General features: G+C 40.8%; 1 protein-coding gene across 1 annotated transcript; it reads right to left on the reverse strand.

Annotated features, from left to right (window-relative positions):
- Positions 1–891: 891 nt before the first annotated feature.
- On the reverse strand, positions 892–25038 carry LOC133388420 (inactive pancreatic lipase-related protein 1-like). The gene is made up of 12 exons (XM_061634381.1): positions 24990–25038; positions 23102–23256; positions 22419–22544; positions 21440–21574; positions 19065–19173; positions 17696–17815; positions 17488–17607; positions 14736–14854; positions 13030–13159; positions 10976–11087; positions 6644–6811; positions 892–964 (listed from the first exon to the last, which is right to left on the reverse strand). Exons 1-12 carry the CDS (start codon positions 25036–25038, stop codon positions 901–903), a joined length of 1407 nt encoding a protein of 468 aa, XP_061490365.1. The 3' UTR covers positions 892–900.
- Positions 25039–25701: the final 663 nt, after the last annotated feature.

The raw sequence follows: 25701 nt of genomic DNA on the forward strand, positions 1-25701 counted from the left end.
ACCCTATGAACAGAGTATCCAAAATGCAACATGAGATAGTGCTGGAAGATAACAGATGCTCTTGGAGGTCACTGATTCATAGGGTTGCCATAAGTTGACATCAACTTGAAGGCAAATAGCAACAACAGTTAGCTGTACCACTCAATTTGGTAACATCTGCAAATTTGATTAACTTTCCCTCTACTCCTTTTGTCTGAGTGATTTATAAAGATGTTAAGCAACACTGTACCCAGGACAGAAGCCCGTAGCATCCTACTTGCTACTTTTCTCTAGGGTGACAATGAGCTGTGGACAAACACTCTTTGGGTACAGTCTTCCATCATGCTACAGTTCCACCTAACAGCAGCATTGTCTGGCCCACATTTTAGAAGCTTGCATACAAGAATATAATGGGTGACCTTGTCCATTTGCACTGCCTTTCATTCAATGGGATGTGCACTTGGATGCCAATAGTCAACTATACAGCAAGCTGGATTAGACCTACCATACTGGTGGAAATGAAAGTGCCATCATGGCACAGCAAGGCAGGAAGTGTTGGTCTGGCAACCAGTGCCTACACAGCTCCTCTACCTGCAAAGAAAGCCATATTCATGTTGATAGGAAGAGCATATACACATTTGCATTTTGTGCACAGGGATCTGTGCCATCCATTGAAATTAATTTGGCACTTCACATGTTCAAAAGCCCATGGGACCAGAATGTGTCTCCATTAGCTAATCTTCTCTTGTATCTTTGTTGCTGTAGACTAATGCAGCTTGTTAGGACTGTGTTTGGATCTAGTACAGGAAAATAACCACATGAAAGAACAGATAATAGCCACAAGAACTAAAAACAAGACCACAGAGCATTATGTCTTTTTATTGAGATTTGCATAAAAGCCTTTACAAAGTTTGCATATTATTAGCACGGTGTAAGTGTTTGGAGAACATCTTCTCTCACAGTGTCACTGCCACAGAAATTGAATCTGAGGATTTAAAAGAACATATATTAATTAGTTTGTGTATTAATGTTACTTTTTTGGATACAGAAATTCACTTTTAATAGGATGTCTTGTTTTTGCATTGTATACTTTCAGAAAATATAATAAATATTTGTGAATTTATTTAATTTTGTTTTTATAGTTATGTTGATTATATATTCAGTTATTAAATGCCTCTAATGTTGGGGAAATGCTGGCTATTTAAAGAATGTTGCAGAAAGAAACGTGCAGGGGATTTGAGAACCAAGGACTTTGTGAGAGAAGGAGTATTCACTACCACAACTGCATCCATATCCAAGGCCTTCTTATGCCACCATAACCTATATTAATACACTAATTTCCCATCTGCAACGTATTACCCCCTTTTACTTCAAGGAGCTTTTTGGAATCCTCTTTTGTTCGTGCAGATTTCTCACCAGTAAAAGCAATAGGGCTACCCATGTTAAATAATTCTGATACTTTATCATGCATCAAAATACTCCCAAAATTCATATAAACATCTGTTAGAACTGAACTTACAAAATTCCCACTTGTGCACTAAGGAAAGGACTTACGGGTTGTAAGTCCAGGGCCCCACTCAGCAGAATGGATAGGAGGGCCCCCTAACACAGCAGGGATGACTAATCACAGTTTGAAGTAAGTGAAAGAACACACATTACTATCTAAAGAGGAGAGGCCCTATAAGACAGTGAAATCCAGAGGGAAAGTCCAGAAGACGATTAAGACCAGAGTCAAAAATGATTTAACTGGGTAAAGTAATCACTGAAAATCCTACAATTAAGGCTCCAGTCCTAAAGAAATTACTAGGGATGAGAGTAAGCTCCACTAAACTTAAAGCAGCTTACTTCTGAGTAGACATGCACAGGATTGTCAAGCTGCAATCCTAAATATATTTACTAAAGAATAAGCCTTATTGGACACAGTGGGGCTTTTGCGTAAGATTTAATATAACTGATCTGCACAGCTATCAGTTTTAAATACATTGTTCTAATAATACATATAAAACAGTAAAGACAAATATGTAACACACACATTATCCAATAATATTATTTTGAAATACACATCCAGCCAATGCTGAGACCCACAGAGAAAAAGCTTTTTGGAAAGAAGATCCTACAGTGTCCAGAAAGAGCTGGCCAGTCTGGCTTCACTTTGGAGGAAATTTGGTGGTCCACAGGAGTGGCACCATGACGGAGAAGGTCCTGAACTAGATCATTGCCCCCTAAGCTTCATGTGTCACAGCCACCTGCAGTTAGCCCTGTGGCAAGGATCCCAAGGTACAGCACATGTGCAAGTTCTATGGGTGCACATGGGGACTATAAACTAAGACAGAAGTGTGATTGGGACTGTGAACTGATTATACAGCCACAAGAATGGCTGTATACTATAGCCAGCATGGATGTTTTGCATTCCACCATGTTAAATTGAAAATACCCAAATGCCATTCTGCTGCTTCCCATAAGCTCATTTCAAAACACACCCTTACAAAACGTATAGTCCTAAACTCAGAAACACTTGCTTAACAACCCTCTTAAGTTTTCATGGCTATACACAAAACACTTGGAGAGAAGCATCAGTTTAAAGCCCAAAACAAGAGCAAAAAAATCCAGACCCCTGTTGAACTTCTTTCTTTCAGTGGTGTCATAATTTGTTGAAATTAATTAAAAATCAGCCATGTTCACAGAGTACCTGTAATTCTATTACTGACCCTGCCCATACTCTGACTTTCATCTTCTGCAGTTTAAAAGTAAAAAAAAATACACGGCTGGTTTTTAATTAATTTAAGAAAATTAACACTGGAGTCAATGATAAGAGCAGGCATGCTCAGTAACAGCCAACTGTTAGAGTTCTAAAAACCTAACAGCTGTTTGGCTTGGCTAATCAGGAGACTCCTATCCTCCTGACAGAGTTCCAATGGTCAGAGTGATTTAAGAGTCAGCCCATCTTCCCAGAAAATTCTGGGAATTGTAGCTCAGCGAGGGGAACAACTGTCTTCTGAACAACTCTTCACAAATTACACTTCCCAGGATTCTTTGAGGGAAGCCATGACTGTTTAAAGCAGAATAAATGTCTGGAATGGATGTGGCCAGGGATAGCTTTGGATTAAATTTGAGTGGGTGACTATATGTGTCTGCTGTAGAATAAAAGGTGAGGAAAACCCTGGAAAATAATGATATTTATAATGTTTTCCTTTTGGAGAGGAAAGGGCCTTTCCCTCTGCCCAGTGCCCACCTACCCAATCTCATCCCTTCCCTACCTCTCCCCTCCACCTTCCTCCCTACCTGTCCCCTTCTTCCCCTCCTCCTCCCCTTCCCTGCCTCTCCCCTAAGTCAGTTTCACATATCTTAAGCATGATTGTGCAGCAGTGAATCCCACTGAACTCAATAAGCACGCAAATGATCAAACCTGATCCTCCTCCTGTCTCCTATCCCCTCCCTCCTCTCTCCTCTCCTGCAGATTGAACTGTGAAAGACCAACCTATATTGTGTTTGCATTTTTACAAAAGGTTTGAGCAGTACAATATCTCAGAAAGGTCAGGTCTCCTGTTCCCCTGGTGCATTCACTATAACTTTCCCTGCTTTTTAAATGGAAATGGACTGACTTCATGTCGACCCCGACTTATGGCTACCCTATGAATAGGGTTTTCATGGTAAGCGGTATTCAGAGGGGGTTTACCATTGCCTCCCTCTGAGGCTAGTCCTCCCTAGCTGGCTAGGGCCTGCTCAGCTTGTCACAGCTGCACAAGCCAGCCCCTTCCTTGTCCGCAACTGCCAGCTGAGGGGCAACTGGGCTCCTTGGGACTATGCAGCTTGCCCACGGCTGCACAGGTGGCAGGGCACATAACCCCTGAGCCACTCACTGTGGGGGTGATCTTTAGCTGACCCTTGACACCCAGGAGACACGAGTTGGGATTTGAACTCACAGACTCTGTACTCCCAGCCAGGCTCTCCTCAGTTTGATAAAAATATCTGTTGGCTATAGGGACATTCTTAAGCTGCAAGGGTTTTTTGCCTATTAGTGAGTTATCATTAAATTCTACAGAGGGATGCCTGCTAATTCAATAGATGTGTCCTGAAACTCAGTAGAGTTCTGTTACTAGTATGCTGTCACAGCTTCCTGTGGCTGTATGGGGGTTCTTGTTATTGTTTTGTTCATGCAGTATAACGTTTTGTTTTAACAATGTTGTAAGTCATCTGGAGACCTTCAGGCAACAAGTTAATAATAATAATAATAATAATAATAATAAAAAGCCTATTTAAGTTGATCTCCACATTAAACCTGAGTTTAACTGAATTACAAGCATTTGCATGTTTATATGTGTTTTTCTTTATATGTTTGAAAGCGGGGTGGCTGACCTGTGGCCCTCTAGATGCTGCTTGACGCCCTCCCATTATTCTTGACCATTGGCTGGGACTGCTTTGCAATTCACTTTCTCTGAGTGAAAAGATGCTGGTCAAGCATCTTTTGATGGCAGCTGGAGTCCACCAACATCTGAAGGGCACAGGTTTAGCCAGCCCTGTTTTAAAATTATTCCTAATGTACTAAAAAAAAAATACTGTTGACCAGCATCTTTTCACTCAGAAAAAGTGAACTACAAAACTGTCCTGTTCCCACATGTATTACAAATATAAATTGTATAAGTTTAATAACTATTTAAGAGTTTGTTGTTGCTATATGCCTTCAAGTCGATTACAACTTATGGCGACCCTATGAATCAGTGATCTCCAATAGCAATTTATTTATTATTTTTTATTTTTTTATTTTATTATTTCGATTTATATACCGCCCTTAGCAAAAATAGCTCTCAGGGCGGTGAACAAACAAAGTAAAATACAATATATCATAATAAAAAACCACAAAAACATATACAAACAAACAACAAAAAACATGACAAAAACAAAATACAGCACAAATTAAAAAAAATACAGATTAAAAGATTAGAAAGGTTAAGAAGATTAAAAGATTAAAATGCCTGGGAGCATAAAAAGGTCTTTACCTGGCGCCGAAAAGATAGAAGTGTAGGCGCCAGGCGTACCTCTTCAGGGAGGCTGTTCCACAACTCAGGGGCCACCACAGAAAAGGCCCTAGATCTGGTGACCACCCTCCGGGCTTCCCGATGGGTTGGTACCCGGAGGAGGGCCTTAGATTCTGAATGAAGTGAACGGGTAGGTTCGTAGCGAGAGAGGCGTTCCACAAGGTATTGAGGTCCCACGCTGTGTAAGGCTTTATAGGTCAAAACCAGCACCTTGAATCTCGCCCGGAAGCAAATAGGAAGCCAGTGCAGACGTGCCAGAATAGGTGTTATATGCGAAGACCGACTGGTCCTCGTCAATAGTCTGGCAGCCGCGTTCTGCACCAGCTGAAGCTTCCGAACTGTCTTCAAGGGCAACCCTACATAGAGCGCATTACAGTAATCTAATCTTGAAGTTACCAGAGCATGAACAACGGAGGCGAGGTCGTCCCTGTCCAGATAGGGGCGTAGTTGGGCTACCAGACAAAGATGGTAAAATGCATTCCGTGCCACCGAGGCCACTTGGGCCTCGAGAGACAAGGAAGGGTCGAAAAGAACCCCCAAACTACGTACCTGTTCTTTCAGGGGGAGTGTAACCCCATCCAGAACAGGGTGAACATCCACCATCTGAGCAGGGAAGGCGCTCACCAACAGTGTCTCGGTCTTGTCTGGATTGAATCTCAGTTTATTAGCTCTCATCCAGTCCATTATCGCGGTCAGGCAACGGTTCAGCACATCAACAGAGTCACCTGAAGAAGATGAAAAGGAGAAATAGAGCTGCGTGTCATCAGCATATTGATGGCAACGCACTCCAAAACTCCTGATGACCTCACCCAGCGGCTGCATGTAGATGTTGAAAAGCATGGGGGACAAGACCGACCCTTGGGGGACTCCACAATGGAGAGTCCATGGTGTCGAGTGATGTTCCCCAAGCACTACCTTCTGGTGACGATCCGCGAAATAGGAGCAGAACCACTGCCAAGCAGTGCCCCCGACACCCAACTCCGCGAGTCTCCCCAGAAGGATACCATGGTCGATGGTATCAAACGCTGCTGAGAGATCAAGGAGAATCAACAGAGTCACACTCCCCCTGTCCCTCTCCCGACAAAGGTCATCATACAGGGCGACCAAGGCTGTTTCAGTGCCAAAACCGGGCCTAAAACCGGATTGAAATGGATCTAGATAATCGGTTTCATCCAAGAGCGCCTGGAGCTGGCTGGCAACCACCCGTTCCAAAACCTTGCCCAAAAAAGGGACATTCGCCACCGGTCTATAGTTGTTCAAATTATCTGGGTCCAAGGAGGGTTTCTTTAAAAGAGGTCTCACTACTGCCTCCTTGAGGCTACCAGGGACTACTCCCTCCCTCAAGGAGGCATTAACCACTTCCTTGGCCCAACCGGTGGTCCCAGCCCTGCTAGCTTTCACTAGCCAAGATGGGCAAGGATCCAGAACAGACGTGGTTGCCCGAACCATTCCAAGCACCTTGTCCACTTCCTCAAGCTGCACCAACTGAAACTCATCCAATAAAGAAGGACAAGGCCGTGCTCCGGACACTTCAATAGATTCATCTGTCACAACAGCAGAGTCAAGATCCCTGCGGATAATTTAAGAGGGGTGCTTTTAAAAAAAACAAACAGCAAATGTATACATACACATTCCCATCTTCTCCATCTTGTACTGTAACCCTTGCTGCTCCCAGTTTGGGCAAAGTTGGGTTTATGATATTGTTGTTCCAAAGAAATTTAACCTTAGTAACTGCTCCAACATTAAGTTCTACATCAATTAGGTTGGTATAAATCTCATCAGGTGTGAGCTTCCCCCTTGGAAAGAAAAAAATAGGATATATATATATGGAGTTCTCCTTTGTTTTACACTTATACATACATATGTCCATCTTCTCCAGCTTGCACCTGAATTGTTGCTGCTCCCAACTTGGGAAAGGTTGGGTTTATGATATCATTGTTCCAAAGGAATTTAACTTTAGTTACTGCTCCAACATTAATTTCTAAGTCAGTGAAGTTGGTATATGTACTGCCAGGATTCAGCATCCCCCTTGAAAAATAAAAATAGATAATGATTTTCTTCATTACTGATTGATCATGCTGTACTAGAGAGTGAAGGCTAGTTCACACATGATGATGTGTTGCTATGGGTCCAGCCCCTGGATGGTGAATTCTGTGGCATTGCTCTTACAAGCACATCACATATCAAATACTGTAGGAAGACGCACGCATAACCAGATAGACAGATGAAGAGCTCAAGTGTATGGTCACACATCTGAAGATATCAACACATGGATCCAGCTTCTTTTCATCAGTTTGATAAGAATGTACACAGAGTGAATTCAGACAACCATTAACTGAGAAGATGGAATGTTTATTACACTGATGGTTCTAATGCATGGTCTGTAGCTCTTGATCGCATGGTACGCCCAAAAGTCCCTTACTTCCCCAACTGTTTTGAAAATTGGGGGTAACCAAAGTAGTATGGTAATGCTGGACTTAGTGATGATGGATAACCACTTCTTAAGGTATATGGTAAGGTGGAAAAGAGGATAGGGCTCCTGCAACATTAATAACTGTTCAGAAGAGGATATCCTAACTTTTACACAAAAACAATTCTTAAAGATGAAAAAGCCCTGTCCTCTTTTTCGTCTTTCCACCCTATCTTAAAGTACCAATAAAAGGTGGGGGGATGGTCTCACTGTTTTGGGTTTTTGTTTTGCATTTCAATCAGTGCCAGAAAGAAAGAAAGATGCAAGCAATAGAAAAATTATATATCCCATCTCTCCATATGCATACACAAAGAATTGATGGGAATTGCTCTGGACTTTGTCCTCAAAACCGCTAAATACACACACAGAGAGAGAGAGAGAGAGAGAGAGCACTCTAACCTCAAATGTGCTCTGAGGTCCATTCCAACAACCCACATTAATTCTATTTTTTTAAAAAAAATCTATTTAAAATGTTGCTGTTTGCTGCCCTGGGCTCCTTTGGGAGGAAGGGCAGGATAGAAATTTAATTAATTAATTAATTAATTAATTAATTAATTAATTGTTTTATTTCAAGAGTAAGCAGTCGTAACCACATTTCTTCAGGGTTAGAATCATCATAGCTTACTAACAACTTCAAAGTGTTTAAATTCTACAAGAAGAAAGGAGTTGAGAATGGGATTATAGGGGCAGGCCTAATTCCTCCTGACATACATGCATACATTTGAAGATGTGGAAGCTAGATTTCAGCTGAACATCCAGAAAAATTTCCTTGCTGTTAGAGGAGTATGACAATGGGACACTGGAGGCATTCAAGAGGCAGCTGGACAGCCATCTCTTGGGTATGCTTTAAGTTGGGTTCCTGCATTGGGCAGGACTCAATGCATTGGACTCAATGGCCCTCCAGCTCTACTATTCTATGATTTTATGAATACACACACTAGCTCTCTGAAGCAACTGAAGATCCCCCCAAAAGGGGGGGGACTTTATTCGGACCTTAAAAGCAATGCATGTAGGTCTCAAAAGGGCCTTCACCTCCATGCATCCAGGGAAATACAAAAGGGGTAACTTAAACAGTTATGCATGCATAGGCTCTCCCATGCCATTGGGAAACACTGCCATCTTCCATGTTCTTTGGAGCACACTGTACACAATGTTGCCTGGGGGTGGGAAACCCACCAAAGGATTGCTGATCCCAGTAGATAATGCCATGTGTAGTCCATGCCAGAGAAGGCATAGGTCCAAATGCATTACAGGGATACAAATAAATGTGCACACTGAATATGAGGGTTTGCATACTGCTAGGTGCCAGGGTTCCCCCACCTTTGATATTATATGACAGCCAGTCTAAATTTGGCCTAGAGTAAAATGATTTACAGTAATACCTTAGTTAAGTAGATGCACTCTTTACTTCTTTAACAGAAACTTTGGTACCAGAGGTAGGAATAACATGGAAGGTTCCTACACCGGCTCATAGATGGTGGGGGCAGCTTCAACAGGGGCTTTAAAGGGTGCCTACCTGGCACCCACCCTCTCCCCCTCCTTCCCCCTCCACCCCCTACTCCTCCTCTGAATTATATTGGATCCTTCCCTCCCAGCCCTGGGAGAAAGCAAGAGATCTCTTTTATGCAAAGCAAACACACAAGCTTGTCAGTTTCACCCTAAAGCAATAGCACAGGCTTGAAAGTGTCTCCATAGCAAAGCAAAGCTGGTGAGTTTCACCTTTAAAAAAGTCTTCCTGAAAAGAGCTTCCTTCCTGAAGGATTTGTTAACTGAAGTATTACTGAATAATAGAAATCATTTAAAACATCCCTGCTATTAAATTCATAGTTCAGCACTAATGCACTAAAGTTCCTTCCTTCCCCCAGTCACCTGAGCAAAACTAGGATGTGGAGACCTGCTGGTGTGGAAAGCGTAGAGGTCCAGGTTCCCCGTAGATAAGTTTTATATTGATTGTAAATTATTTTAAATTGCGAACTAGCAGGGAGATAAGTAACTTTGCACATGACATTAAATTAGGGTAGACAGATGCAAAAGAGGGCAGGGGCTGGGGAGGAAATATCTGTCAATTTTGGTTATCTTGGTTTCTCATTTTTCCAATCTTAAATTCAGTTCTCCACATTTCTGTAGCAATTTTCTTTCTTAAAAAAGAAAATCCTCATGAAAATTCTCAGGATTTTAGTGCAAATTTCTTCTAATAAACACAGTCTGCAGGCACGTTTGACTAATGTACACATTTTTGCAAGCCATTTCTCATCATATAATGCATTTTGCACATTATTTTCATTCATATATTCACTTTTATGCATACTTTCCTCTTAAATATGCATTTTTGTAAACATTGGTTGGCAAATTGGACTGCAAAATTCAAATAAGTGGACTTTACAAAAGATGGCTGTGTTTCAGTTCTGATATTGTTTTGGAAAGTGTGAATTTTATAAATTTGGCTTGACGGAATCAAAATTCTTGCCCATCCCTAGCAGGGGCCCCTGCAACTTCTATTCATCACTGTGCTAAAGACAGAATTTCAGCAGGTGCAACTTGCATGACTTCTACACAGCTATTAAAAGAAGGTGCCTTAGCCCTGTACTCTTTTGCACCTGGCCATCTTAAATTAAATTGTTCCATTGGCTAAAATTCTAGGCAAGAAAACAGCAGATGAGATTTACTATAAAGTCAAATTGATGTAGATAGGACAAAAAATCCTCATATTTATGGTCACTAAAATGTCAATAACTAGTTCATTTTGTGACCTTTAGGGTACAGTCCAAACTCCTGAGAAAAGAACAGTGGGGTGAACAGATCGATGGAGCCATAGCTCCATCCATCAGCCAGGACAGTAGGGTGAGCAGTAGATGCAGTGTTTCTTGCTGTGCCAACTCTAGGTTGGCATTGCAGAGAGGGCTGAATTGGACTTATTTATCACCATAACGACACTGACTTTGGATCCTTGGTCAGCCCAGCTCTGCCCCTTTGTGCCCCCCAAATCTGCTGGCTCCTGCGCATGCACACACACACAAGTAGATCCTGGTAGAGCTGGAGAGCTTCCAGTGCAGTGGATCAGGATTTGGATTGCTCTGTTATTTATGCATTTATTTTTTTCATTTGCATCTCTATTTATTGTTAACTGCTTTATTGCAGAAAGGTGGGTCATAAATTCAGTAAACAAGCAAGCAACTACCCAGGAAAACATTTTTGAGCTTAATGTAGAAAACTCCTTGAAAATGTGCAGTGGCAGTAATAAATTAAAATAAAAAAATGACAAAATGATTGCTAGAAGATTATTTGGAAGAAGAAATAGAAAGAATTGTAATGCCATATATATATCAACCATATTTAGAATACTGTGTGCATTTCTGGTCACCCCATATAAAAAGAAAATAATATCAACATACGTTGGAATGCCTTACAAATAGAAAAGGAAAAATAGAAAAGCAAATGTCAAGTAGAAACATATTTTTAAGATCTGTAATTTTCCACACACTGAACTTACTTGAAAATCTGATATTGTTTTGTGTTCCCTCCACTTCCGTACAGGGCAATATTTATGTATCCACGGACGCTGCTCTTTCCAGAGAGAGTGACGGATAATTTGTACCTCCAACCTACACAACACAAAAAAAGAGATTTTGATTTTCATCAGGCACTTTCCGATGACTCTTTAGATTTTACTGTTCTTACTTTCACTTAATTTTGTGTGATGATCTCAGATATTTCTTTCTTGTGAAGGATTTAGACCAGGGAACTTTAACAATACTTTATAAATTCAAATGTGTTATAAATGCTGTAGGGGTGAGACTGTGCTGGGACCATCAAGGGGCACACTTTCCCACCTGCTTTGCCCCCTCACCCCTGCTCTCAGTGACACTTTTCTGGGGACTGTCCCTTACCAGGAAGATGAATGCTTTTGGATAGCTGTTGATGCATTTTAGAAATGCTATAATTTTGTTAGTTTGATTTTTTGTAAATTGTATTGTTTTTATTTGTATTTTGTATTTGTGTTTTTTTATTTGTGTGTAAGCCACCTTGGGGGCCTTTTTGCCCAAAAGGCAGCCTAGAAATAAAACATAATATAACATAAAATATCCTCCTTCATTTAAAGTTATAGAATTAACTGAAGATATCTCTGGACAAAGGGCTAGCAAAATGACTCCGGGCCACAGCTCAGTGGTAGAACAACTGCTTTACATGCAAAAGGTCCCAGGGTCAATCTCTGGCATCTCAGGTAGGGCAGGAAAAGACCCTCTCCTGAAACCCTGGAGAGCTGCTGCCAGTCGGCTAGATGGTCCAATGGTCTGGCTCAGCATAAGGCAGCTTCCTGTGTTCCTAACCAGAAGACATTATATGTCCCTTAAAGTGTAAAAGACAGGCTTGCTTGTTTCCATCCATATTTGCAATGCAGATAGGATGGAATTGCAGTGCAGATTGGCAAGGCATATCTACAGTGATAGTGGAGGAGGAATGAGAGGAGCTCAGGCACTTTTTTCCCATCAGGGGCAATGATGTCATGTGCTGGAGGCCTAGGCTAGCTAAGTTGTTCAAAAGGCCTGGGTAAACTAAAAGGGCTTCATTTGGTGCAAAAAAAGACCAAAAAAAGAGAAAAAAAAGAAAAAAGGTGGCACCAGGTGAGCCTTCCTGGGAAGACTGTTCCACAACCAGAGTGCCACTGTTAAAAAGGCCCTGTCCCTAGTGATAACTCATCTCACTCCATTTAGCGGGGGCACTTGGAACAGGGCTTCCAAAATGGATATTAAAGTTCAGTTAGGTATATATGAGAGAAAGTGGTCTTTCAGGTAACCTTGTCCCAAACCATGCAGAGCTTTAATTGTTGAAACCAGCACTTTAAACTAGGCCTGGAAATGGACTGGGAGATTGTTTGCATTTCTAATTAAAGACTTTCTGCTTACTGAAAGTCGTTTGTTATGCTCAATATGTTTTGCTTATTTAGCTTATGCAGTAAGAAGTAAGCACCGCTAAATTCATGTTACAAAAAAGTTTAGTCTCTATGGTGCCACAGCAATCCTTCTTGAAATACTTTTTTTCTTCCTTCATTTTTGTAGTAAATTTTCTTTTCATAGCTGCCTGCATTTTGGGATTTTCCTTGGGGGTGCAACTATGGACTTGGATTGGGGGTGTGGCTATGGGAGCTGTCATCCTGAGGTCCTGCACTTCAAAATATACTACTCCATCACTTCATATCTGAATCCAGGTGCTTTGAACTATGGCACATTTGATGTTCATCTGCTTCTGAATTCTGTGTGCATAAACTTCTTGTGTGTGCATCTTGCTTGTTGAAACACTGCACCAATCTATGCACAATTTAGAACCATCTGATGTGTTCCCTTGGCTTTTGGAAAGATGCCCTCTGGTACCTGGAATTAATTTTTTGCCTCACGTACAAAGGGGATCTCCACTCCTGTCAAGCAAATTGCAGCTTTTATAGCAACTTATTGTTTCCTACAGTTCTCTGAGCTATCAATCCAGTTTAAAGATCAGCCTTCAGAGTTTACTACAAAAGAGAAGATAGAAAATGCACTGGGAACTTACGGGGGAAATTCTTGGCATCTGCAGTGTTCAAATAAAGCTTCGTAAATCCAGAGGTGATTTGGTTTTTAAACTGATCTGCATAGTGGCCCATTTTAGGGCATCCACCTTTTGGACATGGGAAGCAGCCTCCCTAGTGAAAACAGACACAGGAAAACTCAGTTTCTTTTTGTTATTGGAGTAATTTCTCTCACTTGTTGCATTGATGGAAAGCCATACCTAATAACTATGCAACAACTCTTCTCTTTCCTTGTCCTGGCCTAGATAATGGTTTTTTGGTCGTTGTTCAAGATCAGCCTAGAGACCCCATGCCAGGGACATTGCTAGGTACTTAAAGGACCCAAGGCACAGACCCATGACCAAATAATAATAAAAAATGCATATGCTAATTTATAGGCTTCTGGCCAAATTAAGATGTGCTCATCAGCACAGCACCTTCCAGTACAACACACTGTCCTGTAAGCAACGTTTTTAAAAAAAGGTTTTTTAAAAGGGAGGAAAAGAGGCAGGTGATTTGGGGCATAATGCAAAAGACCATCCTGGCAGAGGTGGGCAGAGCCTTCCAGTGCAGTTGATCAGGATTTGGATTGCTCTGTTATTTATGCATTTATTTTTTTATTTGCATCTCTATTTATTGTTAACTGTTTTATTGCAGAAAGGTGGGTCATAAATTCAGTAAACAAGCAAACAACAACCCTGACCCATGCCATGTTATCAAGACACTTGAAAAACTGGTCAGTAAATTTCCATTAGAGAAGAATTAAGGGAGCCAAGTGTCCTCAAATCTATTATGAAAATAAAAATGCAACATCCTTATAGAGCCTTTCTTCTCTAGCCTTGATTATACAATGCTCTTAATTTACATATCTGTCCCTTGAATATCTTGCCAATATCTACATTATATGAATATTTTACATGGTCTACAACTCACTAATATGACAGAAGTTACATTGTACATGTATTTCCCTTTGTCATGGGAAAATAGCATACTAGAGTTTGATTATTCTAGCACTTTTATGTTTGAAAAAGTTGACAGTCCTTTCAGAAAAAAGGTCAATATATAGTAAATTATAAACTTTCAGCAATTCTCACTGGTTCTGCCTAGCATTATTCTGCTAGCATTCCAGTAACCCTACTCATAAGTTTCCACTTGTTCTTTTATGGACCTTGCCAGTTGTATAAGTACAATGGCCTTAAAGTCAGTCAGTTCACATGGTTTAGTATTACATGACTGAGCCTCCAGTCCGTGTGCTTTGCCCTCCTCTCATTCACTCTGCTTAATTGGTTACTTTCCATTTTGTGGCAAACTATAGCTTGCAGCTGCATCCCAACTGGTAAACTGTGGTCTGCACTTGGCCTCCAAACCAGAATTGGAACCTGCAGTTTGCAAGTGTTTTGCAGGCCTGGTTTGGAGGGCAAGTGCAAACCATAGTTTCTCGTTAGACTCTAACTGCAAAAAATGATTTGATTAAGTGGTATATGAGAAGGAGAAGGGGGGAGAAGGAAGAGGAAGACAGATCATGTGAGCACAGGTTTTGTTCCCATATTTCTAAAGCATGGTTTGGCATTACACATGAATAGTCTTCTTCCTCATACATACAGTAAATAATGCCAAGGGATCTTAGCAAACTGAAAAACTGCATTCTGCTGTGTGTTCATGAAGAACCAAAAGCATGAGGTGTTATTTCTGGGATACACAAATAACATACTGTTTCAAATAAGTTGTATGCAGCGCAGGCATAACCCAAAAATCCATCTGGAAAGACAATGCTATCTGAATAATACTTGTAGCTCCGTAAGTGGTTACAGGCCACAAAGTCACGGGTCCCTGTGGAAAAGAAACTGCTATTATGTGTTGTAGATTACTCTTTTTCATATCAAGCGCTTTGAACAAGTCTGCATACACACCTTATGTTTTTCTCCTCACTTCTGGACTTAACAGCATTATCTCTGGCCTTTCACCACTACTTTACAGGCTGTGGTAGATGTTGAAATACCTCCTTGTGAAATTAGATATACCTCAGCATTGGTGGGAGAAGCAAGAGACTGGTTACACTGAGTTACCTGGGCTCATACTGTATCTCACAGCAAACAAACCATGAGCTATAAGCAAGGTTTGTTCTTGTCTTACTGTTCATGGTTTGTTTGGGCAAGGCAAACCATGAACTCAGGTTTTGACATAACACTAAGCTTAACCATGGCTTAGGTCTCAGGAGTGTGGCAGCTACTGGGGCAAGAGCAAAGCGGCCACAATTTTGCAACTGTGCACCAGGATACTTCCTCAGTCATGCTTAGCCATGATTAGGCTTAATTTTACATATGAATCTACAATCTCATATTTGACTTTTTGTATTTAAGAGGTGACATCCAGTAGTGCCTCATGTTTAATACTTAATATGTAAATAGTCAATACCAATTACTAATACAATCCTTGAAACCTGGCATTTGATCTCCAGCATTCAACAGTGTTTTTTATACCTTTGATATTCTGAAACCAAACTTATATTGGATAGCACTTATTTAGCCATTGATACTCTGTGGGGAAAACCCTCATTAAAAACAACAGGGAAATATTCTTACTTGTACATTAGTGTAGTTGGTCTTTGTAGCTCTCTGAGTGCCCTGTGCTTCATTAACAACGGACAATAGTTTTTGGTACGAGAACCAATATTAAGTTTAACTGGAGTGTGTGTGGATCTTTCACTCTGAACATTCAAATTTTCATGGGAGTAATTTGCAAATCAGAAAAATGGGCAATTGATCTGTTCCATCCTAAGCTGTGTTACTAGAATCTGTGTTACTAGAATCTTTTGTTCCTTTTCAGTTCCATTATGAACAGGAAAATACATAATAAAATGTAATTGTTTTCACTCCCAAGAACAATAACAAACATATCCAAAAATCAAGATTATTCCCCATACCCCCACACCAGTGTCCTAGTGTTGCTACCAGAAAACTAAATAAGAGAGATTAATTATGTTCTGTCATCAGTCTTCAAATCATTGGAACAGTTTAAGTGGTATTTACTTCCATCATAAATTGGCAAACAGTTTTTTGAACGGAATTCATTCCTGTTTGTTTCTCTTCTGTATGCTGATTTTGGATGCAAAAGAATTATAATTCAGTTTGTGTCTTTTTATATATATCTGCCATCTGTTTTATGCCTCTTGAAACTTTAATGAAAAAGTTTCCTCATAAATGGATCAGACAGGAGGGACAGATAGGAATGACAAGGTCTGGCATATTTCACTAAGGGTGATTCATTAACACTTGATATGCTGAGCATAATAGAATCCTAACTTGTGGGATTGACCAAATGACAGACTGGTTTTATAGCTGAATGTTAAGATCTCTAGCCCTACGCTATGTTAACTCCAATAAAGGAAGATGTGTAGAAAATGTTAAACTAGAATGGGAACGGCTATGTACACTTTCTACAAATGATGTGCAAGTGGAACTCTGATGGTTCCTATTCATGAATCTTTTCCAGCAACATTCCAATGCAACACATCTCCATAAAAGGAATTCCAGAGAACTTTCATAGAGGTAAAACATTAGTCAACATATTTTATTTACTTATTTGAAGCATAGTCCTCCATTACTCTACATAAGTATGAATCCCTGGAAAAGGGTGTTTGTTTGTTTGTTTGTTTCTTTGTTTGTTGCAAATTGCAGTAGAAGACTCAGGACATAATCTATAAGCATTCTCAAATCACATTGATTTCAGTGGAAGAGATTTTATTCTCTTATGGAAATCAATGGGGCTTAACGTGCTGAATGAATCTGTTGTATTTTAGTGGTATTGTGTAAAGCACCGAGGAAGGTCTTGAACTAGGCCCTCCAGAAGATAGCCTTTGGTGCCTTACCTTCTGCACCACCAGCGCCCTGGACCTTTAGTCTTCCAGACAGATCAAAGGTCCCTCCAAGCTGCAGTGCTGGCCTTAGTGCTGTCAGCTGACCCTACAGCCTAACAACAGTCAACTCATTGCTGAAACCAATAATAATAACATGAGACTTGCTGGATCAGGCTAAAGGCCCATCTAGTCCCGCATCCTGCTTATGGTGGCCAACAAGATGCCTGTGGGAAGCCTGCAAGCACCTTTTTCTGCTTGTGATTCCCAACAACTGGCACTCAGAGGCATGCTGTCTCCAACAGTGGAAGTAGAACATAGCCATCATGGCTAGTAGCCATTGATAGACTTATCATCCATAAACTTATCTAATTCTGTTTTGAAGCCATTGAAGTTGGTGACCATCACTGCATCTTGCTGTGGCCATCAAGTGGCAACAGGCCTTATCAATTTCTTCCTTATAGGCTGGTCCAACAGCCAGCAAGTCATTGAAGTAACTCTGCAGCCCCTCCCTCCCTCTCTCTCCATCTTTAATCCGGTATTTGGTGTCCAGCCTGTTCATGGCCACACATCCTATTTCTGGCCCTCTGTTTCCTGATCAAATACATACCTTCCCAGATTCCGTCAATGTCCACTATTTGTGAAATGGCATTTTTCTTACATCCTGGCATGTATTCTCCTCCATTTGGATAAAAATCAAGGTGTCCCACAGCTTGACTCATTCCAAAGCCTGGAATACTCATAAGAGATAAGCACATGTTAAATCTGAAAGAGTTTGTGCATATTATTGTGCATGTTACATACTGCAGACAACTTACCCAGGTATGGAATAGTTGGGGCTGAATCAGTATGAATAACATCAACAAAATCAGCATCGCTTTTGTCCAGTCTGACCTCAATTGGTGTGCCTTGAAAATAGGGTTGAGCAGGATCCAGTCCTATAAAGGCACGTATTTTTAAATGTGTGGGTTTCAAGAGAGGTAGATGAAGAGTTACAGACTAACCATGTTGAACCTCAGTTAACTGAAGTAACAACATAGTCTTGGTAAAGGGAGCACAGCTGGCCAGTTCTGATTCTTATCAGAACAACTTTTGCCAGAGGGAAACCCTCCCCCCCATTATTTGAGCCAGTGCAGCTGTACTGATCCTGAAAGGCCTGTTGTCTACCACATGGAGAAGCACAAGTTTCCTTTCCTCCCCTTTTTATTCAGTGAATAGCATTATTCTCACACATAAAAATGAAAGGAAAAATAATGAGAAGAAACTAGGAATCAAAGCCTATCCCTGCAGGAACAGAAACTGGCAATAAGGGGGTAATTAAGAGAAGTTATTCAAGTGGCAATAAACAAACTGTTCATCAGTGACCCGGCTTCTACACAACACAGGAAGCAATACCAGGGCAGAATCAGCAAGCAGGAAACTTTTAATTATAGGCACAGGAGCCCTAAATTATCTCAGTAGTACTTTGCCTGGGCAGACTGGCACTGCAAACATGTTTTGCTTTAAAAAAAAAATACCATGAATCAGATCAGAGAATGCTTTGTAGTTAATGCCATGAAGAAAGATGAGGGATCGGAGCAGGCTATAGATGCAATGTACCTTGTGCAGATGAAATGCACTGAATAATAGTTTAAACCACAGTGACCTGTCTTGGATGAAACTATGGTCAAGATGAAGCACTCTATGAATGTCTTTATGGAGATTCCTCCTGCTTTAGGTTAGAGGTGGAAACCAAGCATTAAATAAGTCTATAGAAAAACTGTTTTCAGTTAGGCTTCTAAGGGCCACTCGGCTTGCTGAAGGATGCTAACTTTCATTGCACTGAGCCCCCTCCCTTTTGAAGATGGCATAACAGGGAATTCCTTCAATACCATCATCCATCATCAGTGTTCATCTTGGGCAGTTCCCCACGGATATATTTATCCTTCTGGGCAATTGCCAAATCTGCCCCATTGTTGTATCTCCTAAATGGTGTCACATTGCTGGGCTTTCAAATGCCATTCAGCAGAAGCCCAGGCTGTACACAACAGCTACATGTGTCAAAACGTATTTGCAGTTTCCCAGTCAGTAGACCCTTATTTCAGTAAACTCAGCTACTATAGTTACATGAGTACAACATGCCCGATAAGATTCAGATTCCATAAAGATTGTCTGGATACCAGTTTGTGTTGCATTGCATCAGCCTACCGGTTATTCTTCCAATTCCTGGTACTCTTCTTCCCATCTCAGCAGCTGCATGTGCCCCAAGGCTGTGGCCAATGAAATGTACCATGGATGGAGAGTATCCATACTTTGTCTAATGGTAAGAGCAATTGTAAAGAAAACAATATATACATTGGCAGGTATGTGTGACCATTATTCATTCAGCTTGCAATTCAGTCCATATTTACAGTTTCATGACCAATTCACACATGGCAGCTTTTCGTAAAACTTGAATTGATAAATTGTGAATTAGCTTCATGATGAAGTAATCGTTCAGCTGCAACCTCACATGCTGAATTCACTGCAGAGCTACCCAGCACAACATATGTGTGTGTGTGAGAGGGAGAGGGAGAGGGAGAGGGAGAGAAAGAGAGAGAGGGAGAGAGAGAGAGACTTGATGGTTAGCTTGGAAAATGGACTGCCTTCAAGTCATTTCTGACTTATGGTGACCCTATGAACAGGGTTTTCATGGTAAGCGGTATTCAAAGGGGGTTTACCATTGACTTCCTCTGAGGCTGAGAGGCAGTGACTGGCCCAAGGTCATCCAGTGAGCTTCATGGCTGTGTGGGAATTTGAACCCTAGTCTCCCAGGTCGTAGTCCAACACCTTAACCACTACACCACACTGGCTCTCAAAGATGTTCAAATATGTTGCAAAGTCACAGAGGCAAAGAAAGACTGTAACACATTTTTGGATTTCATATCTTTGTAGTAATATGTCAGCTAGGTTAGATCAGCCTTCCCCAATATGATTTCCCTTGCTATTTTCAGTTACAAATCTCATCAGTTTTAGCCAGCATGCTGGCTGGGGATGATGGGAGTTGTAGTCCGGAACAGCTGGTGGGCGCAATGTTGGCAAAGGCTGGCTCAGATCTTAACCAGTGCTTGTTTATGAGCACAAACACAATTTACTGAGAGCTAGCAAGGTGGCCTGTAGCCCAGTGGATAAATAATTTTTGGATTTTGACATGAGAGTCCTGGGTTCTGATATAAGCCATGGACTTTTACTTGATGCTTTTGGGCAAGTCATTATCCTTCAGCCTCAGTTATCAAAGGTTAAAATTTACATTATCTAGACTTAACTGGAATGCCCTGATCTACCAAGGGCAATGGATTTTTGGAAGCAAGCTGCTTTTTAATTGGGATTCACATTTGCAAAAGCACAGTTCCCATCACAGTTCTCTGCACATACAGCATGTGAGATTGTCCTATGCACAGAAGCCTGTTCAGAGGGAAGAGAGAACCTGTATGTAGTCATTCTTTGCCTTCAGTCAGTTCAATGCTGACCATATCTCCAGACTGGGGCCAAAGTGCTGTTTTGAGGACTAGATTCATGAAATTATTAAGCATTTGATGTGTCAGAAGAGGTATAAAAATAAGGAATAAAGTAATTTGAAAGAAAACTTCCTTGGCACAATGTTAATAAAATACCCCCAAAAGGACATTTTATTTCCTTTCTAAACCATTTGGAAACCATCTCTATTTATTTTATATTAAGGGGTCATTGCTGTTTTGTCTGGCTACTTTGTGTATTGTTGAATCCAGTGCATAATTAATATGTCTTTGCAAATTCTGCATTTGGAATCTATCCTAGACACTGCCGTATGGATTTCAAGGGTAGAGTCACACTGACTATTCTAACGGTTCCAGTACACCTCCACCCTCTTTTCTGAAAATGGGGGCACATGACAGTAGTCAAACCCTGTCCCTTTTTACTGTAAAACCTGGTGGGATCAGCTTGAGTGCATTTTTTTTAAAAAAAATGCTTCAAAGAGATTTCACAACTGATCGGCAGATCAACCCATCCTCCCTCCAAGTGTGGCCAATGGAAATGCTTTGCTGTAGGTGATTAGTATGCTTACAGCCCTGGACTGATGATGGTGGACTGCCTTCAAGTCAATTCTGAGTTATGGTGACCCTATGAATAGGGTTTTCATGGTAAGCAGTATTCAGAGGGGGTTTACCATTGCCTTCCTCCGAGGCTGAAAGGCAGTGACTGGCCCAAGGTCACCCAGTCAGCTTCACGGATGTGTGGGGATTAGAACCCTGGTCTCCCAGGTTGTAGTCCAACACCTAGGATTACATTTCCTTGCTAGGATTTCAGTAATGGTTTAGCTACAGGCAACTTACCCTTCCCCACTTCTCCAAAAAAACCCACATTCCCTGTAGATGGTAACTGAACTTTGACACTAAAAATCACTCTATCAATCTGCTGATATGAGAACTAGTTTCTCATATCACATGGTGCTTAGAAAAGTATTAAGGGATTTTCTGGTCCAGATTTTATCTATTTATTTAATATTTCTTGTCATGGAAGCCTTCCAATGCATAATTATGATACAGTGAATGGAACTCCCTTACCTTAAGAACATTTACAAAATATGCCACTTCAGCTCCCACCACACGGATATTGTTGGATGCTTGGGTGTATGCACACCTGGAACCACTACTCCAATCTATGCAGATGCAGTTCACATCTTCCACTTCAAACATCCTCTGATGCATACAGAAGAAAAAGAAACTGGAGAAAAGGGCTAACTCCACAGATCCTAAACTCTTTGTGCTAAAGCTCTGCTGACCTCATTGGTCACAAAATTATGCTACTACAGTAATCTTGGCTAGTGGCTGCCTGGAACCATTTTCTCCTGGTCATGGTTCATGCCGCAGTAGCAATGTTATGAGGCAAGTGCCAATCCTATTTAGCCAAAATGGCACCACCCACAAACAAGACAGACATATCAGCATGCTTGCAGGAACCCCAAGGTTTGCAGAAGAAAAAAAATCTTTAGAAATATGGGCAAGCCCCCCCCCAAAAAAAGCACAGCCCAGTGAGGACTGAATGCTGAGGGTTGAGGAGGGGAAACTGGAGGGGGAAGGGAAGATGAAATGCAGTATCCTGGAAAATGGCATGGCTGGCTGGCTGGAATCCTGAAGTGGAGCACTCCACACTGCAACATTTGTAGGTCCCATTTGGTCTAACTGTTTTTGAACGTGAGTCAAGTAAGAGCATGCAGGCCCCCTAGCAAGTGCCCTCATCTCCTTAGAGGAACATTATTTCATATTTTAAGAATCAAAGTATTTGAGTATGGCAGATTTGGCTTCATTTTAGGGACTGGACGACATGATCTTTAAATCCCTCCAAGAATACACTTTGTTATCCTTGAGAAACTAAAATCTGCACTCACAATTAAATGCAAGTTCCTAATTGTTATGGCGATTTTTTGTTATCTATTACCTGTGGAAAACTGGTAATAAATGGAACTGTAATCCTTTTCAGGGTTACCTGTCTGGATATTAATTGATTTCAGAACTCTAGCATGAATGTTACATTGTACTGTACCTTGCACATGTCTGACAACCAGGTTTCTTCTCCCTGGTCTATAAATCCATGGGTAATAAAGCGAGTTATCTTGCTGGCATTAAAGTTTGAATAATCAATAGTTTCTGGTTTAATTGCTGTGATTTCCTGTGGAAGGTATAAAAGAATATAGCCATTAACTGTTTCTCTCTACCCTCAAACCTATGTAAAACACCATCCATAATTATTGAAACATACTTTGTTTAATTCATACATGCCTTATGTATATGAATTTTCATATGTTTCATGCAAATATTTATCTGAGGGTGTTTCCAGATGACCTGTTAACTGAACATTCATCCTGATTTGTTTGCAGGGAGATTAGATGATGTGATTCATTCTGATTTGATTGGGGGGAGGTTAGATGATGTGGTGTCCAGCAAGTGTTATTCCACACTTTCCATTGCCTTTTCCTGCCACTTTTCTTATAGCAAAAAAGGCAGATCTTTTGGGGAACTGGGTTTGTTGTGCAAGCCCTCTCAGTCAACTATAATTGTGTGTTCTGAATAACTTCAACTGAATATAGCTATATAACTATAACTGAATAACTACAAATAACATAATTTGATGGTATGTGATTGAATCCTACCTGAAAATATCAAGTCTGGAAGCACCCTTAGGCATATGGAGAAATCTTGCAATATTTAATAGGAAGTAGGCTTTACCTGAAAGTTATTAGGGTTCATTTTAGTATAAAGGAGGAAGCGAGTGTTTATTCTTTCTGGTGTCCAGGGTAACCTTGCAATTGGTCGTTCTATGGTTCCAGCCCAAGGTTTATCATCTGTATAGCAGCCCAGGTGGTCATAGCAGACTTCCTTTCCTGTTGTATGAGAGCCACATAACCAAGATGTGTATAACCAAAATAATGAAAGAGTTTACACTCTGTCCTTTTTGATGTTCAGACAGTCCTTTAGGACCACTTCCAACCATTGCCACATCTTCAGAAACACTCCTGATACATAAGGAAACTTCAGGAGCAATGTCTGCAGTTGTGAGGGTAGTGGGACTGCAGAGTGCAAAACACTTGTTCATGTCAAAGGAGAAATTTGGATCATCACCAGAATTTCCTGCACTGGGCAGACTCAAAACAGGATGAGATCCAGTAATGCTAGTTTTCACTTATAGAAGGAAAGCAAGGCAGGAAACAGGAATTCAGTGAGCTCAGGTGAAGGATCCATGGAGGGTGCATGGCCTACTGTAGAGGTGGTGAACCTGTAGACCTCCAGATGTTGCTGGACTACAACTCCCGTCATCCCTGACCATTGGCCATGCTGGCTGGGGCAGTCCAATAATGTCTAGAGGGCCACAGGTTCCCCATCCCTTATTTTATAGCACCTGTCCTTGTGATAGTCTACAGCGTCAGCACAGTCATTACTATGCACACACAAAAAAACCATTCAATTTCAGCATTTCCTCTGGCAGCAGAGACTTGTCTCAAAAGAAGCCTGTGTGCCTAAACTAAATGACATCTGCAAAACCCCAACGTTAGACTGCTATATGGGACAGCATGTGGGTTCTGAAGCCTTAGAAAGGACATAGAGATATGAGTTCCTTTTCTGCTGTAGAAAGCAATTTGCATTCAAAACATGCCCTCTGCTTTACCTTTGACAGGTTGTATCTGCTTCTCTCTGGACCAAAATATGGAACAGATTTCAAGACAACATTGTGTGAATGTACAATCCCTAAGAATGCTAGTTCTTTGTTTTGGAGAGTGGTATTTCAGTAGCATTTACCCTAGTTACTGATGTGAAAAACAAACTTGTAATAATGAGAGAAATCTGAACTATACGCTTTCTACCTCACATACAAACAAAAGCATCATCATCGTCGTCGTCATCGTCATCATCATCCTGTCTTCTCATTTATACAATGTCTGTTGTTTTGTTTGGGCAATGAATTAAAGAAGCATATACAAAACGTTCCCTCTCTTCCTATACATGTCCACCATTCATACACCCCGACCCCCCCGTCACCGCCAATGTCTCCTTCACAATGACTTTCACCATTTTGGATTTTGCCAAGAAACCCTGCGTGTGAGAAGCCAGTGCAGTGCCTATGATTCAAATAATGATAATTTAAGGGTATTTTCATTTACTCTATACTGGGTGTAGAATCATCTGGTTTCTCTTCATAAATTCCAGAATCCAGAGAGCATGCATTCACATGCTCTGCCCCCCCCCGATTTGCAATTACAAACCCCTTAAGTGCAAACTCCTGTTTCTTTGTCTCAATTAATTCCTTCCTAAAGTTGTTTTTTCTTTTTTAAAAAACCAAGTGGGCATCAGAGTGCTATTACTCATGCTTCTGTTCAGTATGTAATTACGATTTAAATCCCAAACCAGATTGTCACCTGAGCGATGCTCTTAACTTCTCTCTCGCCATCTCTCTTACTACAGAGTTCTTCAGTTTGGCTTCCCTCAGCATACTTGCTGGGCTGTGTGTGGCACTACTCTGCTTTGACACATCATATCACACACAGAGCAACATTTCTGCAAACCAACATTATTCTTGGGTTCTCATGATGCCACATTAAAAGTAAGATTCATATCCTACCTGTAGATGCATCGATCAGTAAAAGTGCAAAGCTCCAAAGGGCAAGCATCTAAAATGGATTTTAAAAAAGAGTGAGAAGATTTATGACTTCCTGAATCCTGTCTACCTGGATTAATTTTGTCAAAGAGACTAATAAATTTGCTTATTATGGCATAAGCATTTATGAATCAGAATCCACTTCATCAGATGCATATAGTGAAATGGAGGGACATATATATTATGTACACATATTTTGAGAGGAGTGAGAACAGAAGGAAACAAAAAGAACAGACAGTTATAATTACATAAAGGAAAACAGTTACAACAATTAACAAAGCAGGGGTGGTGATAAGGCTGACAGCGTGGCAATTTTACTTAGTCTTTAAGAAGCCCCAGATTCTTTGTTGGTTTTTGCTGTGACATACTAACACGGCTACCTCTCTGGAAATTATTAATTTTTGTGTTTATCTCATCGTATTACAATAGTGTTAGCATACAATGAAAATGCATCAGCTGCACCACTGACTTGATGAGATAAGATGTGACTTACTGCACAGCTCTTCCTAGGTTCTCTCCAAGCAAGGCTTTGTTGTCCATGTGCATGGCCTTTTTATAAAGTGACATATCCTTGAGGGTTATTCTTGAAAGTAACAGGGCATATAAAGATAGAAACTGACGTGTATATTTCAGATTAAGGTTATCATAAATACACAACACGTGGCTAGCATATCAC

This window comes from Rhineura floridana, chromosome 7 (assembly GCF_030035675.1).
Source record: "Rhineura floridana isolate rRhiFlo1 chromosome 7, rRhiFlo1.hap2, whole genome shotgun sequence".
NCBI lineage: Eukaryota > Metazoa > Chordata > Lepidosauria > Squamata > Rhineuridae > Rhineura > Rhineura floridana.

Coding starts and splice junctions, on each gene's coding strand:
- LOC133388420 (XM_061634381.1), bottom strand. CDS start 25,038: ATGCTTGCCCTTTGGAGCTTTGCACTTTTACTGATCGATGCATCTACA. Junction 22,545..23,101: donor TGAACCCTAATAACTTTCAG/GTAAAGCCTACT, acceptor TACCTTCCACAG/GAAATCACAGCAATTAAACC. Junction 21,575..22,418: donor GGTTGTCAGACATGTGCAAG/GTACAGTACAAT, acceptor TGTATGCATCAG/AGGATGTTTGAAGTGGAAGA.